The sequence below is a fragment of the Nuphar pumila genome, chromosome 7, assembly GCF_984573655.1.
Source record: "Nuphar pumila chromosome 7, dmNupPumi1.hap1.1, whole genome shotgun sequence".
In the NCBI taxonomy this organism is placed as follows: domain Eukaryota; kingdom Viridiplantae; phylum Streptophyta; class Magnoliopsida; order Nymphaeales; family Nymphaeaceae; genus Nuphar; species Nuphar pumila.
In genome coordinates, this window is record NC_143255.1 from 105,106,396 (window position 1) to 105,127,010 (window position 20,615).

Consider the following 20,615-nt stretch of genomic DNA (forward strand, 5'->3'; position numbering starts at 1 on the left):
TTAGTTTTCATTTAAATATACTTGTATTGTATTTATCATTTTCAAATTGGATTTATAATGCAGACAAAGAACAACCAAATTTTGGGATATAAACCCAGAAGAGTGTAACTTCGAGGGAGAACATGATTTCAACATAACAAACATGGATTTAGTTGATCCCAGTATTCCTTCTAATGATGCATTTGATGATGATGAAGAAAATTATTAACATCTATTACTTCATCAGGATATACTTTGGTATGTAATTTAGTTCTTTTATACTTTACTTATTTGATTGATATTTAGGTCGATTTATGTAATTGTTTTACTTATTTGATTGATAATTTGATATTTAGGTTGATATATTGCATGCATGATGAATCATATTATGACAATGCTTACTGTTAAATGTTGAACTGTTAAAACTTCAAAATTATATATATATATATATATAATTACATTTTTGCCCCTGCCGCACCCCTCACCCGGGTTTTTTGGAAGTCCCGCATCCCCGCACCCGCACCCGCACCCATGTGACATAGCCTGTGCATCAAGGCACAAAGCTCTCGCCTTGAGGTGAGGCACGCTTTTTGCGCCTTGAGGCGCGTTTTAATAACACTGATGAGAACACATAAAACTATCCAAGGGTAAGAACACTTTCAATCACGTAATGAACTGTAAGTGTATTATTTGAAATAAATTTATTCTAACATCATTATAATCTGTTTATAGATATTCCTGAATTTTCATACTGTATCCCAGAAAAAGGTGAGATATTACCGGTCCACTCTTGCCTCTTGCTTTGTTGATGATTAGCTCATAAAAACTGTGTTGCTGAGCTTCCAGAATTCACAACAGAAAAAGAAATGTAAATACTGTGACCAAATCTGAAATCATATAACTCCATACGAGGTGATGGGGACTCACATGAGGGATAATTAAATCCTCTTTTACATAAAGAAGATTCTCAACAGACGTTGTCCTAATCTCCCTGAATTCAGGTGCAAGTTGCTGCTGAACAGCCCGAAGAAATTCTCCAATGGTGTCACCTTTCCGAACCTGGAAGATCAAAAATTTTAGAATGTCACAAAAAATCTAGCCATATTTTGAATAATGCATGCATATCTACAACTCTAAGGAGTAAGGGGTTCCAACTAGCCTGTAGCACTCTCCTATGACCAGCTCCATCCCAATAGCTGTAGGTGATTCCAAGAGGTTCACCTAAAAAGCCACCAGGACATAAATAAGAACAAGCATTAGCATCAATTTGTTTTAGAAATCAAAACAGCAATTTTGGATGAAGAATTACTTCGGATATGTTCCTGCTCACGAAGCCATTGCTTCCGCAGCCATTCCCGTTCGGCTTGTTCCTCAGCTTCCCTCTCACTGAAGTATTATCCTCAGCCCCCTAAGCTCATAAATTAATTCCCAAAAGAAGAGAAATGGAAAAAAGAAAGAAAATTCCCTCTTTTCCTTATCTTAAACAAAAAATCAACACCAATACCTGTCAGGCAAGAAACTTGTCTCCACTGTAGGATCTTTGCCAAGTTTTCCATGGCCAAGTCTTTTACATTCTTTACCTTCTGCACTAGAAAAAAATAATATTAGTCAAAGGAACAAATAATCATGTCAGGTTATTAATCTCAGTAATTTGACTGGAAAAAGTCACAACTTTAGCTTTAAAAATGACTATGCATGCTATGTGAACACATATATTTCATGACGCCAGAGAGAAAGTTGGAGAACTTGTAGTTTCGGTCAATGTCATTATTCATGGGAACTTGCTTGAAACTTTAACTAGCTTGATTCCGAAATCATATCAGCCTCCCAGAATGACTAGTTTTCTATTGAATGAAAAGGAAAGTATATATGGTAATGGACGGATGTTTCCAACTTGCCACGCATCTTCGTCATTGGTACCTCCTATTCCTAACATAGTTTTTCCATGCATGCAAAGATCTTCAACTGTTCCCTGCACATGGAGTATCATGACGGCCACGAGCAGCCCTTTTAGGGTGACAGCAAGTGTGCTAATCATTCCACAGAGTCTGGAGAGGGTGGTGACTCCAAATGGTTCAGAAAATAGGGTCAAGCCTACAGTCAGGATATATACTAAGTTATGACAAGTTGGAGTGGTATAGTTCCAGGTTGAATGCTCTATAATCTGGGCTCAACTTTCAAGAATTCAGAACTCTCACAAACAGTCTAGATGACTGATATCAGAGAGGTTTATCTTTATTTATAGAGTTTCTAAGTGGATCTTTGGATTTAGGGATCTAGATGCAGATGCCAAGCAGGATGTGGCTCCTAATTGGTCAGAATTTTAGATAATCCACTTTCATTAGTAGATTTGATGTAGTCTTGAATCTTTCTGGTCAATCAAAGATAGAATTAAGTTTAAGAAAGCACTTGGATTACAAGGGTTGTCTTTAGAAGGTTGGTTGGGATAATGTTCTCTTTCTTTGTGCTTTTTTTTTTGGTTCATAGGCAAGTTGGGGGATAACCCCATGGGATTTGAATCCAGAATCTGTTGGTTGTGATATCACGACCCAGCTATCTCATTTGACCCCACACTCAGCAAGCCCTTCTTAGCAGTAACCTAAGTTGTTGTAATTCAAAAAGAAAAAAAGAAAAAAAACACTAATGACAACCTGTGTTGTTAGCCTTTATGGACTGTCATTAAGACAGCTTAACTTGTTTGGTTCATAACTTTTGATCAGTGTTAGGTTCAGGTTATTTTTGTTGTGTTGGAAGACTAAGGGGACATTTCTGTAAATCCCATGAGAATCACTCTCATCCAAATGACGAAATGATTCTCATGAGCTCCATTCTCTCACATTATAACAAACGTGAGAGAATGGAGCGTGATTCATTTGCAGTGGCAGATGACAATCATTTTCTCGTTTGCGTGAGAAAAAGTATCACAAGGGGCCCCTTGTGATTTGATTTTGAATCTCGTGATTTGGAATCATTTATGGTGGGGAAAACCAAACGTTTTCTTTTAAGTTCATTTTGGTAGCCAAAATCACACAAATTCATATCTGCCTTGTTTTGGACTTGAAACACTATAATTTTGGAGAATAATTTAAAGATTCAGTTCTCAGCATTCTCATTGGTCATCAATATAGGAGTGTGTATAGAACCTGCCTTCTCTTATTAACTACAACTTTCAAAACCTTCTAAGCTAATTGCTTAGGTTAGGACACTTGCCTGCTTATTAACTATAACTTTCAAAACCTTCTAAGGTAATTGCTTAGGTTAGGACACTTGCCTGCCAATGTCAGAAATCACAAAAACATGTTTCTTTGGAGACCCACTAAAAATAGTGCTCCTGAAATAGTTCAAACCTATGATGGGGCCCAAGCATGTTATGTAGTGTTGTGCAAGAATTATGTTTTCTCAATTGATGTTTACTCTATATTGACTACTTTGTTATTGACATAATTAAAAAATGAAGCTTGACATTTCCTTTTATAGCAAGCAGATTCATATTTAAATTAATGCATCTACGAAAATAAGTATGCCATACCATGTAAAGCATATTTTTCTCATCAATTGTGTAATTATCTTCAAGTCCATGGATAAGCATCAAACTGCAAGTTCCAACACCTCCAAAAATAATGAAGTTGCAAAGGGAAAACATATCATCTAATGGAAGCCGGTTGCATTTTTCTTTGAATATAGATACAAAAGTTTTTTGTCTGATATTAAGCTTATTACCGCCTATGTGATTAAGCAGATGCCATCTAAAGTTCTTAAAGGTAAGCCTCCTATCCAAGTTCTAGTTCCACCTAAAGTCTATTGATGCATGGGTTATGTGTATATGATCTCAAATCCAATAGAGGCAAGCATATTTAAATGCGAAAAGTTGCAGCTAATAGATAAGTATTAAAAATGACATAAGTATTGTGACTTAGTTTTAGGAATAATTATATTCCAATAGATGCAAATTTATTTGAAGATATCATAAGTTGTCCTAGTAAGTGGAAGCTACGACGCAAATCAAAAGGATAGCCCCTATAATTCTCATTTTTACATTTTTACATTTTCCCCTTAGTTGTCAAAAGCAGAGCCTAGGCACCACCTAGGTGGGCTAAGCTCAGGCCACTGCCTAGGCTTATGACTCTAGGCAGTAGGACCATATTTTCCCGCCTAGGCTTTAGGGACATAGTTGTTGTTTTTCTTTCTTTCTTTTTATTCTACCTCTCACTCCAAATGCTTTCTTTTTTTCTTATCTCCTTTTCCTTTTCTTTTTCACCTTCTTATTTTCTTCTTTTTTCTCTGTGTTTTTTACATTTTATATATATATATATATATATGGGCAATGTTTGCTACACTCGTGGATAAGGAAACCCCTATTGAAAAAAAATTTGTTTGCTACCCTCGTGAGTAAGGAACCACCTAGTGAAAAATCTAATATTTAATTTTCCTTTTTTTTTTGCACATCTGACCCAGTGACCCTTGAGTTGTGATTTATATATTTAGTAGAAACTGGACTTTGAATCATGTTTTTCTTATTCAAATGTCATACTTTACGAGGCTTAAATAATCAACAGCCTATGATGCACCAAATTTTCAAACCTCAAAAAAACATATTTTAAGCTAAAAAACTATGATCCAAGGGTCAATTCCTACTATTTTGACCATGTTCATCCATGTGGTCAAATTTGGTAAGAACAACTTCTCCCTATGAGTGGTAACTAGGGGTTCCTTACCGACAAGGGTAGCAAATGCTCTCTCTCTCTCTCTCTCTCTCTCTCTCTCTCTCTCTCTCTCTCTCTCTCTATATATATATATATATATATATATATATATATATATAATGTTTTATGTTCAATGTTATGCAATTTTATGAATTTTGCAATATGTTACAATGAACTAAATACTTTATTCATAATTGTAATCATATGTTTATTACTAAATTTAACTATTTATTGTAATATTTCTGCTTTTCTTGATGTTTTATTTTTTGGGGTCCCGCCTGTAAGAAAGTGAAAAATACGCTACAACAAATGTCTCTCAACAAGTTCTCACAAATACATCATAAGAACCACAAAGGTTTACAAAGAGAACTTAAGAATACACACAACCCGAAACGGGTATAAAAATGAAAAATAAACAATTTTATTGATTTGAGATAAAAACCCAAAACAAGAGTAAGTATTTACAAGGGGAATAGCCCCATATTTATAGAGAGGTAGAGAGAAGCCTTAAGAGAGCTGTTGGACTCTCCAACGGCTCTAATAGAGCTGTTGGGGAGTCCAACAACTCTTTTTGGATTTACCTTTTTGACTTGGTAAAAAAGATACCTTTTTGACTAGTCAAAAAGGTAAAGGCCAAATCAGTCCAATGATGGACTGGTTTGGCTAATTCTAGTTGTATTTTAACTAGAATTAATTAAACGAAAAATCCTAACTAGAAAGGAGATAAAACATTATGTGTCTATGAGATTACATATGAGATATTATATGAGATTACATATTTTAACACTCCCCCTCAAACTTACGGTTGGATAACCGAAAGTTTGCCTAAGAGAAAGTGAAACCTAGGAGCAGCGAGAGGCTTGGTGAAGAAATCGGCCAGCTGATATTCTGAAGCAACATAGGGAAGATTGATGGTGCCACGCAAAAATTCCTCTCGAACATAATGACAATCCATTTCTATATGCTTGGTGCGTTCATGAAATGTCTGATTGCTTGCAATATAGATAGAGCTCTTGTTGTCACAACACAGATTTGATGCTTTTGGACTTTCAACTCCCATATCGGAAAGTAGACGTCGAAGCCAGACTAATTCCATAGTAGTTGTAGCCATTGCCCTATATTCAGCTTCAGTTGATGAGAGACCTTTTGTTGCTTCTTACATCGCCAAGACACCAAGGATTCTCCTAAAAAGACACAAAAACCTGTAGTTGAGTGGCGGTCATTTGGATCACCACCCCAATCTGCATCAGTATAAGCAAGCAATTCTAAGTTAGAGGAAGCGGATAAAAATAATCCTCGAGAAATAGAATTTTTGATATATCTAATAATACGCAAAACTGCTCCCATATGAACAGAAGTTGGAGCATGTTGAAATTGACTGGCTGTATGGACCGCATGTGTAATGTCAGGTCTTGTGATAGATAGATACGATAGAGCCCCAACAAGTTGCCTATATGGAGTCGGATTCTCGAGTGGCTCTCCATCATCAATCTTCATTTTGACATTCACAATCTCAGGAGTATCAACATATCTTTCATCTGAAATACCTGACCTGGCAACAATATCTAATACAAACTTAGATTGAGTTAGCAAGTAACCTCTAGGTGAGTAGGCAACTTCTATACCAAGAAAATATTTCAAAAAACCCAAATCACTCATTTCAAAATGTGTTTTGAGAAATTTTTTAATATCATAAACTCCCTGTTTATCACTTCCAGTGATAATCATGTCGTCAACATAGAGTAGAAGGATGATAATACCTGCATCAGAATTCTTAACAAACAAAGCTGTGTCAGTAAGACAAAATCGAAAACCAAAATCAAGCATAACCTTACTAAACTTATTATACCAAGCTTTTGGAGCTTGCTTGAGACCATATAAAGCCTTGTTTAGGCGAAGTGTTTTCCCTTTAGGTATATTCATTCATGGTGGTGGGTCCATGTATACTTCTTCAGCTAAAGTTCCATTTAGAAAAGCATTTTTAACATCCATTTGAAAGATATGCCATCCCTTTATTGATGCAAGAGCTATTAGGATTCTAACAGTGGTCATTCTAGCTACTGGGGCAAAGGTCTCTTCATAGTCTATTCCATATTCTTGAGAATAGCCTTTTGCCACCAACCGGGCCTTGAATCTTTCAAGAGTGCCATCGCTCTTGGTTTTCACCTGGTACACCCAGCGACAACCAATAGGTTTCTTGTTGTTTGGAGGATGGTCTTGAATGGTCCAAGTATTTGCTTTTTCTAAGGCTTCTAATTCGACTTTCATAGCCTTGACCCATTCTGGTTGATCCTTTGCTATATCATAACTGGGAGGTTCTTCATAGGAATGAATTAGAGCAATAAAGGCTTGATGTTTTGGTGAAAAAGACTGATATGACACAAACTTTGCAGGAACCCTCGAGATCCTAGTGGATTTTCTAGATGAAGAGGCAGATTCATGTTCCCTTGTGTATTTATCCAGGGCACATTGTCTTTCTAAATTTCCTCGTCTAGAATATTGAATACAATCTTGACTATTTCTATGAGGATCAGAATCAATCACATCCATCTGATCATCTAGATCAATTTCTCTTTCACTATCCTTTGGAACTAGATCCAACAAGAAGGAATACTCATCTATTTCAGTAGAATTTTTGTTTTAAAAAAAACTTTCATTTTCTAGAAAGGATACATTCCTTGAAACGTATAACTTGTTGTTTTTAGGGTCAAAACATCTGTATCCTTTTTTATTATTTGCATATCCTAAAAAAGTACAGGGTATAGCACGGGGAGAGAATTTATCATTCTTATCTGTAAAAACAAAGCACTTGCACCCAAACACCCTCAGTCTAGAATAATCAGGTTTTTGTTTATAAAGTTTTTCAGTAGGAGAAATATTCTTTATTGAGGATGAGGGCATCCTATTAATAAGATACACAGCAGTTAAAATAGCTTCGGCCCAAAAAACTTTAGGAACTTGATGTGTGATAAGTAGTGTTCTAGTTGTTTCTATAATGTGTCTGTGTTTTCTCTCAGCTAACCCATTTTGTTGAGGGGTATAGGGACAAGATTTTTGGTGTGAAATTCCATGTGAGTTCAAATATTCTTTAAATTCAGTTGATACAAATTCTCCCCCTGAATCAGTGCGAAATATTGAAATATCATTCTTAAATTGATTTTTGACCATATTATGAAATATTTGAAAAAAAGAGAACACTTCAAATTTGTGTTTGAGAAAGTAAATCCAGGTATATCGTGTAAAGTCATCCACGAAAATTACATAGTATAAAAACCCACCTTTTGACGTAACTGGTGCAGGACCCCAAACATCAGAGTGAATTAATTCAAGTGGTCGAGTGGAGACAAAAGTTCTTTCTTGAAATGCTAGTTGTTTCATTTTTCCAAGAATACATTTTTCACAAGTGAAAGTTTCAAAATTACAAATTTTTTCCATGTTTGGAAAGTACTGAAGCTTGGATATACAAGGGTGACCAAATCTTTGGTATAAAAGATCCAAGCCTACTTTTTGAACATTGCAGCATAATGTTTTCTTGGGTAATTCCAAAAAATCCATGTAATATAAGCCTCCTTCTCTATGGCCTTCCCCAATCAGCTTCCCTGACTGGTGATCCTGTACTTGACAATCATGAGAAGAGAAGGAAACATTACACCCATGATCAGTTAATTGAGAAACAGATAAGAGATTTAGATTAACTTTGGGGATATATCTAATCTTTGGAACACAAAATCCTTTTGAGTTTTGAGAGTTATTTTCGAAATTTCCTATTCCTTTTATCTCAAGGGATGTTCCATCCGCAGTAAAAACACTCGATCCACTTGAGTCATAACAATGCGACAGTAATTTTAAATTTGGTGTCATGTGAAAAGAAGCACCAGAGTCAAGAAGCCATAGGGGTTTACCTGGATCGGAGGTGCCAACAGAAGAGATCGCAGCTCCAGCTGAGGGAGAAGTTCCTTTAAGAAGAGGTTGTAGAGCCTCCACCAGCTGAGACAGGGACATGTTTCCAATGGATGTCTCATTTGATTCTTTTGATTCAACAACAACTACCTTCTTCTCATAAGACTTTTTCAACTTTGGACAGTAAGTTTTAACATGTCCGGGTTCATGACAGTAATAACAAATAACTTTTCTCCTTTCAAAATCGCCTCCTTGCCTTTCATTGTTTATTCTCCCAATATGTGGAGGTTTGTATGTGCGAATGTGATTACCTGGTCTAGATACAGCTAAAACTGTATCATCATCGCTTTTGTCGACTCGTTTCTTGAGTCTATTTTCTTCCATACTTAGCTCTTCAATGGTATCTTCAATAGAGGAAACATTTCCCCGATGTAGAAGAGCGGACTTGGTTGATTCAAATTCGGGTCTCAACCCATTTATAAATTGAAAAAAATGCTCCGCATTTACTTGATTTTGGCGAAGCTCAATGTCTTGTGGACAATGCCACTTTGGTTCAAGAAGAGCCAACTCTTCCCATAGTTCGGATAAGCTATTGTAGTATTCTCTAATACTTCTCTCTCCTTGAACCATATTCCGAACCTTTTCTTGTAAGTTACATATATGAGCAATATCTTTAAGAGAATACATTCTCTTAAGATATTCCCACGCATCATTAGCATGTTCAAATTTTGCGAGACTTGAACACTTCTTTATGTCTACACTAGAAATTAGCCAAGACATGATCTTGGCGTGACCCATTCTCCATTCTTTCCATTCCTTTTCATATGTGGAGATGGCCTTAGTTTTTTCCACCTCCGAAAGAGGTACTTCTCTTCCACCTTCTTCTTTAGTGAGTGTTAGTTTAGGTTCCTTATCGGTTCCATCAACTAAGCCCCATAGACCCTTTCCCCAAATAAGATGCTTCATGATTGAAGCCCATGTTACATAGTTTGAATCGTTGAGTTTTATGGACTCAATGGTGACATTATCATTGTCATCCATTTTACAAGCTTGGGAATGAGAGGGGAAGAAGAAAAGCAAGTGGGAAGAGGAATATTTTAACCACAAAGATCGAAAATAAGTAGCCTTCCACGCCCTTCAAGGCTACACACGAGCACTCCTTCAAAGAGACTTCACTTTCTTGAAGAGTAGTTGCATGGCACGCTTCCCAATACACGTCCACCGACCTTGCTCTGATACCATGTAAGAAAGTGAAAAATATGCTACAACAAATGTCTCTCAACAAGTTCTCACAAATACATCATAAGAACCACAAAGGTTCACAAAGAGAACTTAAGAATACACACAACCCGAAACGGGTATAAAAATGAAAAATAAACAATTTTATTGATTTGAGATAAAAACCCAAAACAAGAGTAAGTATTTACAAGGGGAATAGCCCCATATTTATAGAGAGGTAGAGAGAAGCCTTAAGAGAGCTGTTGGACTCTCCAACGGCTCTAATAGAGCTGTTGGGGAGTCCAACAACTCTTTTTGGATTTACCTTTTTGACTAGTCAAAAAGGTAAAGGCCAAATCAGTCCAATGATGGACTGGTTTGGCTAATTCTAGTTGTATTTTAACTAGAATTAATTAAACGAAAATTCCTAACTAGAAAGGAGATAAAACATTACATGTCTATGAGATTACATATGAGATATTATATGAGATTACATATTTTAACACCGCCTAGGCTCCAACTAGTGCTTTTGACAACTAAGGTTTTCCTTAGTAAAGTTTTTTATCTCAATCATAAGGAATTTCAGCATGGTCCAATTTATAATGGTGAATGTGTTAATAGCAAAGTTATTGGAAGCTTCTTAGATAGGTGGAAAGCGCGATATTGCTCGCTTTCGAAACTTGATGAGAATCTCGATTCTCCCACGCTTTCCGCACGCTTCATTTATTATTCGTATATGTTCTCTCATTCTACTTTTCATGTTTTCTATGTGTTTTCTCTTACGCTTCACACACACTTCCATGTGTTTTCTTTAAATTGGCAGTCATCATTTTTAGATTTTGTTAAAAATTTAATTCTTACAGTAAAAAATCATGAAATTTAAGATTGGTCACTTTTATTTTAGTTTTTATTTGAATTCCATTTCGATTTTCATTCAATTATTATATTGTTTTTCTTATTCCTTGTTTCCTGCTTCCTATACGTTTTAAAATGCATCGCTTCTCGTACTGCTTCTCACTTTCGCTTCCGCTTCCTAGCCTGTCAAACTTGGTTAATAGCGAAAAGAATTGAAGTCACATGTTAGAGGGACTTAAGATAAATTCTCCCTAGACTCTCCTACAAAATCAATGGAACCAAGTTCCAATGTATCACCATCACCATTGTTAATAAAAATTGGATGTCCCTAGAGGGGGTGTTTGAATTGTGGACGCTCATGGACAGGATAGTACACAGTGTCCCATGTTGTTCATGCATCTGACAATGTACATCCTCTGTTGTTCTGTCAGGGCATGGAACAACAGCAGACGCCATTTTGGCATCCACCGGACGCACCAAGAATGTGTTTGCGCATCCCACGTCCTAAGTGGGCGCGCAAATGCACATGGGGCCCATGCGTTGGGCACCCCGTGGGCGCGCGAGGTTGGCATATCCATAGTGACAAAAGTTAAAAACGGAAAAAAATAACGACAGTCAAAAACTTGTGAGATTTTGAATTTTTTCATAAATTGTGTTTTTTCGGCAAAATCTCGACAATAAAAAATAAATAAAAAAATAAAATTTATAAGAAAATGTAAATAAAACACATTTAAAAATAAAAATCTCGGGGGTTTTCACGATATATATCTGCTATAAACGTAAATAGCAATATTTGTCACGGTTTGAAAATCTTACGAGAAATTGCAAGTTTTAAACTTTCAGGCAATTCTCGTGATATTATTGTGATATTTTTTTTAAATCTTGTGATATTTGTCAGAGAGGGCATATCAAATGCCCCTTGAGCTTACAGAAGTCAACATCTAAGACAAACAAAGGCATGTGTGGGGGTATCACGATGCACCCACCAACGAAAGGATACTTGTTGGAAAACTAGTTTCTGACCACCTTTGATAAGCAACAAGCCATTGACATCAAGCAAGGAAAGCCCATATTCATGAGAGAAAAAACAACCTTTCACTATGAAGGGGCTACGGTAGATATGTCTAATGAAACAAGAATTATCCTCAGTCACAATTGCCGGTATACCCGCCTCATTGCCTTGGTTGCAAAACTAACACAATGGAGTGCTTATCTAAGACTCCGAAAATCCCATGAGAAAGAGGATCCTCTATGAATCTCCACCTTGTTGGTAAGACTCATTTATACCTTACCACAATTGCATGGCAATCGTTGAACTCTGAAGTGTGGGTCTCATACGCACAGCCTCAAGGCGATGCATGTGCCTTGGTCTGCGGTGCATGTCTTAAAGCCCCTAAAGTTAATGCTTTAAGTCCTAAAGCAAGTGCTTCACTTTAAAACATACACATCAAGCCTTGAAGTTCACACTTTTAACACGATTTACCTGAAGTATTTTACAAAATAAATTGCACAAATTTAAAATCAAAACACAGGCATACTTGATGCATACAGTCTTATGTCAAAATAAGACAATGTTGCAAGAGTAGGCTCAGCTGGAAACACCTTAACTAGACAAGGATTAAATTCCCAATTTTTCACAATATTTCTTTATGCATTAGCAGAATGGCTTTTCTCATAATCCACTAGCCAAAGGTCCATAATTTCTAACCATGTTGTGCACAGCATGATTCTTGCATGGTCATGTAAATATTAATTATGTGTAAGTAATCAAGTATCATTTCAAGTTTAAAACAAGAGGAAACTTACTAGCTTCTTCATCCTCTTCTTCACTTCCATTGTCAATTTCATCAGCAAATGAGAGGCGTGAGTTCCCCTTTACCCTCCTTTTTTTCCTCTTTTGCATTTGAAGCTCCTCCTCCCTTGAAATTTTCATGAGCATGTAAAGAGTTAAAACCCTCAAAGAAAAGGTTTCAGCTGCTTTGCAATTATTTCTAATAGTGAAACTTAGTAGTCAAAATTGTTCCTGACTCCTGAGTGACACAGGCAAAACCTAGTAGAACTTACATGAAGTGCAATTAAAAGTATACTTTTCATATAATTGTTACAAAGCATACTCCTTCAGTAACTTTTTTATAAAACATTTCAGATTTATCACATTTATATTTCTTTATTTTTTAAATTATTATATTGATATCTGTGCCGGTAGAGGCCAATACCTAGGCGTTTCCTAATGCCTTTGACTATTGAGGCACGCACAAGCATATTGAAATAAGGTTGTTCTTACTCTTGTTGCAGCTTCTGAAGTTTTTCCTTCTCTTCTTCCTCAAATTTGTTTTGAATGTTAACCCTCTGGAAAAAATGAACATAACCATCATCAACATATCAAAGTGCAGTAATGCAAGGCAAGGCTTCAATATTAAACAATAATATATTCTGGAAAAGATTTTCAAACTACCTTCTCAACATACTGCTCCCTGGTAACAAGCCCAACAGTTTCCTTTTTGAAAGCAGTCTCAAGTATCTGCAAATCACAAAGAAGATGTATTTCAGTCACATTAACATAACAGCATTGTTAACCGCCCATTTTAAATATGTACTACAAAATCTGCAAGCAACAAGAGAACGAATGCAATAGTTACTGGTAGGCTGATGGGAAGAAGACGAAGCTTTGGCAGTTATGTTGGGTACTATCAGACAGGTGAGGCAAGGGTTATATCTGTCCCGGCAACTAAACTCGTTGTTTGGCTGAAATTTCGTTTTTGCCATTACTAAATGCGAACCCCCATTCAGAGTTTGGAAACCATAAAAATGCACACACATTATGCCTCTAGTGGCTGTCCCGTGGTTTGCAAACTTCAATATAATCTCAGGGAAACCTTTAAAGCAACACTAAACCCAATAGAGATCATAACCAAGGTATTTAGAGATGCGAGGAATAATGAAGCGCTACAGCAAGGTTAGCCCAATAGAGATGATAAGCAAGGCTTCACATCCAACCTAGTTAATCGCCCAAACCAGGATATGCAGATCGTGAATTTCCAATTGGACGGAATGCAATTTGTTTCACAAAAAACGCTCCATTTTTTAAACCCTAGTTTTTCGTTCTAAAGTATGCTTTAAAATGGGAATGAACAAATAAACTACGAGGACATCATGTAGAACGTAATTTAAACCACGAAAAAGTGCACCAACATATTTAAGAAATACATATAGAGGATAGAGGAAAGAAAAAAAGGACATTAGACAGTAAAACCGATCCAAAAACCACAAATTCACCCAAGATGAGAGGTAAAAAGGGCGAAACTTCCTCCATCGAAAGTGAAAGCAAACTGAAAACCCTAGCTCAAGTTCACCAGAAACAGTTAGCAAAAAGGGTGCAATTTCCCCAAAACAAACGCAAAAGATCCATCTAAAAAATCTCTAGCTCAAATTCAGCCTCAACAAAGATACGTGAAATTTCCGCCATCGAAAACCAAAGCCGTCAACACCCTCAAATTAACCCAAGATTACGAGCAAAAACACCAAACTCCCCTATCAAATCCCTACTTCAAATTCGCCCGAGATAATAAGGAGAAGTAAGAAAATTTCCCTCCATCAAGACGTCCAGAGACAACTCTTCGTTCGAAAAACAAAAACAAAACCCTAATTGTACAGAAGAATCAACCAATTCACATCCAAACAAACAGAGAGACGGAGAAGATGACGGTGCGACGATCGCACTCACCTCCGACGTTCCGGAGCCGAACTGGAGGAGGCCGCTCTGGCCGCCGGCGGAGGCGGACTTGTTCTTGAGCTCCTGGATCTTCCGCCTCTCGGCCTCCCTCTGCTTCTCCAATCTCCTTATCCTCACCGAGTCCTGCGCCGTACCCACGTACCCGTCGCCCATCCCCGCCATCGCTCTCCTTTCTCCTCCTCCTCCCTTGTTCCCTCTTCTCCTCTTCTCTCTCTCTCGAAGAAAGCAGCTCTTCCTCGCGGGGAGGACGGGCCTCTCTCCCTTTATATATAGGTGTGCGGCGGTTCGCTAGTATTCATATTTCTCTGTCACCAAAACAAATACTACACATAAAAGGAGACATTCAAAATATCGCCTTACTTAATATATCGAGAAGTTATCGAAATTTCACCTGATATTATTGCAACTTTTATTTTCACTACTTAGTTTTATTTATTTATTATGTTTTCAAATTGTAGATTTCTGCAACAAATAATGTCAATATTTTGAAAAATATCACACAAAAAAAGTTTTTATGTTTTCAAGGTATCGCCAATTTAAAGAATATGACAATAGCGTGTCGCATCATCAAACACTATTAACACTTTTTGTTTTACAATTGTTATTTACATTTTTAACGCCATATATCTTGATATTTTCCGATATTTTCTAATATTTTATGAAGCAAAACAATTTTTTTAACTACTATTTCAAACATACCACATTTTTCAACTATACTCAAGTTAGGGATGGCAGTGGGCCAGGAAAAAATGGGGCCAGCCCAGCCTAGCCCCCATTTGGACCGAGGATGGAAAAGGTTAAAATCAAAACCCGTGCAGGGATGGACTTATGCTTTCCCCCACCCTACCCTACCCCATCCCCTGTTTATGTTAGTAAAATGCTAAAATACTCTTTAAAGATGATAGTGGACCAAGGAGAAACGGGGTCACACTCCGTCTCGCCCCGTTTGGATCGGGGATGGAGGACATGAAACGGGGATGGAGGTTAAAATCAAAACTGATATAAGGATGGAGGCGGGGATGGAAGGTGAAATTTTAAAACAGTCTGGGGGTGGAGACCTTGTCCCCTGCCCCCCACCCCGGTCCACAGATATCCCTAATTCAAGTCAAACACAAAGTGGCATGCACTAGCTGCTCCTACCAAACAAGCCGAGCCCGGGTTGGTAACCCAACAGATCTTATACTGCCAATTATTAGCATAACTTAGTGTTGGGAATGAGACAAGCAGCTCATGGCTCAACTAGTAAGGAACTCATAACTAGGTGAACACAAATAACAATTGTTCAGCATGGCTAAGCTCGTATAAGCTCATTAAGTACTACTAAATATATTTTAGATATATTTGACATCAAAATGCAATACAGAACAAGTGGTTGTGTGTTTGGCTTGCAAATAAATTCAGAGTTCATAATCACATTGCTTCCAGATTTTAAATAATATCTTTTTCCTTGTGAACAAGTGAGTTTGCTCTCAGCTCAATAAGTTTAAAGCCCCTCTCGCATTCTTAGGAGCAAACATGAAAAGATTGGTTGGAAATTGCAATATGCAGTAACCCTTGTTATGCCCCCACATGAACCTGGATTTTAAACAGAAAATGACTGTATCAATAATTTGATCAGATTTTTTAAAATCTTATAATTTTTTATATTCATCTGATGTCTAAAATCACAAATATCTGACATCGTTAGGACCTTTTTATCCTTTGCAACTATGAATTAAGACCATATTACAATAAAATTAGACAGCTCGTCAGCTAGGTCCAACTCTCACTTAAATCAAGAATCACACATTTTTTATGCGGTCCTCACGAACTCACATAAATTTATTTGTGATTTTTTTGTGAAATTGAAACTATCAAAATCGCAAATATCTTACGCTTTCACATATCTTTCACAAAATCACATAAATTTATGTGTGAAACTCCATTTACCACAAAATTTGCAAATATTTTACTTTTTCATATATACTTCCAGAAATCATGTAAATTTATCTACGAAACTCTACTTACCATTAAATTCACAAATATCTTACTTATTCACATATATTGCATGATCTCGCATAAACTAATTTGGGAATAGCCTTACATCACAAATATCGTACTTAAATATTTATGCAATTATAACAAATATGTGATTTTTTTTATGAATATTTTCTTGATTCATATATAAACCCAATGTGGTCCCCAACCTAATTATTTTTGCATAATCTTAGATTTTTTTTTTGTCTTTTGTCTTCAACCAATGGTCTCCGTCCTGATTTCCTTCCGTCAACTATTTTCGGCAACTATTCATAGGAGGCATATCATCACAGTTCAACCATCGATGACGTTTTTTCGTTAAGCACAATATTTTTTTTTGTTTAATGGTTGAATCAAACATTGTTTTCTTTTGTTTAATGGTTGGATCAAACAGTGTTTTCTTTTGTTTTATTTTTTTTAAATGAAATGTTTTCTCAAGATTTTCGGTAAGCACAATGTTCTCTCTTTTTTTAATGCTTTTTAAAACACAAAAAGTTTGTTTATTTTTTGTAATGTTTTTTCAATATTATGTCTCATTGTTGTAGAAAATTTAAATTTGTTTCTTAATGTAATATGGTCAATAAGAAGAAGATAATAAAGGGGTCAACACCTACAATGTCTTCTATTGTTGTAGTACAACAAAAACCAACGAAGAACTATGAACTGGGTCATCCTAGTAATTTGAAAGCACAACTTAGTGTGCAAAAGTGGATAGAGGGGGAGCTATATCCAAAGCAAAAAATGTGGGTGTCTAATGTTTTTCACAAAAAATGTACCTTCGATAATCATATACAAGTGCTTAAACATCTAGCTGGAAGAAAAAATTGAATTGTCATACAATTAACAACTATAAATGTCAAAGTGCCCTTATCTAAGGTAGATTGTGCAACAAAAGTTCAGCAGTTTGTAGGCAAAATATTGTCTCTCATTTCGGAAGCATTTAAGGAGGCAGAGAGTGACCCATTAGCTGGCACTTGGGTCGTTGCTAACCTCAATGCCAGAATAAATGAAACTAGAGATGCGGCCAATTGTAGTGGCAGCGATGAGAGGATGGAGAAGGTACCTGACAAAGGGTCTGAGGTTAATGTGGACCCTTCTCAAGAAGTAGATGTAAGTAATGGTTATGTTGTTGGATTGAATATGAACACCGTTCAGAAGTCCAATGTTGATACTATTTAGTGAAATCGACTTTGATTAGTTTGTCAAATATTTGTGAAACATGCAGAAATTCATTGAAATTGATTGATTTTATTGATTAAATTGAGACATATATTGCTATTATTCACGAATGCAATTGAAATTATTATTATACATATATATACATTCAATCACTAATTAGTTTAATGTTGCTATTTTTCATTAAAATTGACTCATTTTAATAAAATTAATTTGGATTGTAGGATTCTCAGTCAATTGATAGAAAAGCCAACATCCTGCATGCACTGGTTCTATTAAAACCAAACATATCAATGGTCTTCAACACCAACGGAAGAAGCAAAGAAGTTGTTGGAACAAATGCATTTTCATAAATTCTTGGAGATCACATCATAGAACATCAATAACCTCATCTTAAAGGTTGTTGTACAATTTTGGAATCCACCAACCAATATATTTCAATTTAGAGATCTTGAGATGACTATCACGCTGGAGGATGTAACACAAACCAGACTGAAATGCCATGGAGAGCCAGTTAGTGGACAATGATAGAAAGATTTCAAGCAATTGTGTGATATTTATTTGCAAGCAAATGATGATTTCTTCGAGGGCGATAAGATCAAGATTTTTTACTATGACCCCAATAAAGCGAGGAAAATGAATGTGAAACTATTGTATGCTTGAAGCAATGGTGGTAGTAGGGTGAACAAGATGGTGAGAGCATTCTTGATACAGAGTTTTAGCTTATGCTTATTCAGCGACACTGGTAAAAAGTTGGTTCATGTATCGTACATCGAACTGTTGAAAAACCTGGATCACATTGATCAATATGCATAGGTTGCAACCACACTTACACACTTGTATACAAATTTGAGTAGCACAAGGAGCAGAAGGAAAAACTTTGCCGAGATATTGGTGTTGTTGGAGGTATTTATTCCTTCGTTATACCTAAACTTTTGATTTAGAGTTATTCATATACTTATATATTGTATTCTGATACATATTGTATATTAATCCTTGTTAATTATTGCTATGCATGTTTGAATATATGAGCATATATCTATTGAAAGACCTCAAATGCGTGATGTTGCCCATAAATTTTTATGTATCGCAATATAGAGTCGATCATGCAACGAAGAGGGCCATGATCGAAGATTGGTAGGTCTTCGCATGTCACGTGTCAAATGTGTTGTATCGCTTCACAGGTTGACTAGGAAAAACATAAGTATTGATCTTGATATTTCATATGTATTTTTAATAAATGCATGTTTATAGGCCTAACTATAAAAAAAATATAACTAAGTTGGTGCCCCTATGAAGGCGCGTTTGAGAAGGAGGGGAATGTCGATATGGTTGTGGGGGTGAAGGACATCGTGAAGAAGGATATTTGGTTGTACAACATGAATGAAGTTAAACGCCAAATGGTTAGCCGAGTTGTTAAGCAGTTTGAGTTTGTTTAGCAACTAACCAGTCACCCTCGCGTAGTTAGCAAATTTATATTGCATGCCATAAAGGATCCGATGAATGATTACCTCACAATATTCCTCTTCAAGCTTCAAGACTGATGCGAGGGTGATGAAGACATTGACTTGTTGTCCAAGGCACGTAACACTAATCACGATTTTGTAGCAGCCCAGCAAGTTGTATGTTCTTCAACAGAAAATAGGGCCTTTAAAGGAGAGGAGAGAGTTAGTGAGAGGCACAAAAAGATCTTAAGTGGATCGGTGAGAGAGTTGGTTGTTGCGCTTGAAGAAATTCACATACTGAAGAATATGATACGTACTCAAGAAGATATGATATGTACTCAAGTTGGCCTTAAAGAGAATAGAAATAAAATCATCGAGGAGCTACGATCGCGGCAATCACAACATCCTCAACTGTAGATCAACATTTTATTTTTATTTTTTTGTATGTATTCAAAATTCAACATTGTAACTCCTTGATTTGTATATAATGTTATTTGAATGTTTCTATGAAAGAATTTTTTATATAAAGACATTTGAATGTCATTGATTTGAATATAATGTCATTGATTGAATGTTTTCATGAATAAACTTTTATATAAAGTTATTTGAATGCCATTAAATAATTTGAATGTTTATATTAAAAGCATTGTTGAATGTTTAAATGATTTGAATATTTAAACTAAAAATATTGTTGGATGATTTATATATAAAGTCATTGTTTATATGTTTTCAAATCATTTGAATGTTTATTTCTTATTTGGGTTGTTATATGTGAAACTCTACTTAAAAAACTAAAACCACTAAAATTTGCTTAAACATATTCTCACTTAAACGGAAACCACTAAAATTGCATATATCATATTTTTTGCATATAATTTACAAATTCGCATAAATATATTTGCAAAAAACCTAATGATTAGCAAAATTTTGATTGTTTCAAAAAAATCTTATTGTTTTGCATAACCCCGAAAACAATTAAAATCACAAATACTCAATTCATTTGAAAAAAAAAAATCGTGAACCTTTAGGATTGTCACAAATATATGTATGCAAAATCGTGAATTATATACAACAATGCAATTTTAGTGGCTTCAATTTAAGTGAAGTCTCACAAATATAGTTATGCAAAATATTGACGTATATGTGAATGCATAGGATATTTAGAATTTTTGTGGTTTCAGTTTCACAAAAAAATTGCAAAAAAATTTATGTGAGATCATGCGGACCACATAAAAAAAAACTTGCCATTGTGAATTTAAGTGAGTTGGACTAACCGATGGGCGGTACAATTTTATTGCAATAAGATCTTAATTCGCAGTTGCGAAGGGTTAAAAGGTCCTAATATTTGCAATTTTGAACATCATGAAAAATTAAAAGGTTTTTAAAAAATCAGGTCAAATTAACCATACAATAGTCATTTTATAAAGCACCACAAAGGTGCGTTTGGACATTGGATCAGTGAAAATGAATAGAAATGGAATCCAATTCTATCAAATTTCTCTTTTCCCCAAGTTGTTATGAAAGAATTTATTAGGGATTAGAGCCTAATACCACTCAAATCCAATTTCGCAACCTAGAGCCTATTTGGAT

The 20,615-nt window shown here is 35.8% G+C and overlaps 1 protein-coding gene across 2 annotated transcripts in view; it reads right to left on the reverse strand.

The window, feature by feature from the left end:
* LOC149832757 (protein XAP5 CIRCADIAN TIMEKEEPER-like) overlaps positions 1-14,622 on the reverse strand; it is a 42,778-nt gene extending 28,156 nt beyond the window's left edge. Inside the window, exons 1-9 of one of the 2 annotated variants that reach the window (XM_090014691.1) lie at positions 14,380-14,622; positions 13,111-13,176; positions 12,940-13,004; positions 12,462-12,574; positions 1,484-1,562; positions 1,289-1,365; positions 1,139-1,200; positions 907-1,038; positions 760-813 (exon numbers count right to left, since the gene is read on the reverse strand). In XM_090014691.1, the coding sequence (XP_089870817.1) occupies positions 760-813; positions 907-1,038; positions 1,139-1,200; positions 1,289-1,365; positions 1,484-1,562; positions 12,462-12,574; positions 12,940-13,004; positions 13,111-13,176; positions 14,380-14,550 (819 nt within the window). In that variant the 5' untranslated portion in view covers positions 14,551-14,622. The remainder of the gene's footprint in view (positions 1-759; positions 814-906; positions 1,039-1,138; positions 1,201-1,288; positions 1,366-1,483; positions 1,563-12,461; positions 12,575-12,939; positions 13,005-13,110; positions 13,177-14,379) is intronic. The other variant, XM_090014692.1, reaches the window with a different exon arrangement.
* Positions 14,623-20,615: the final 5,993 nt, after the last annotated feature.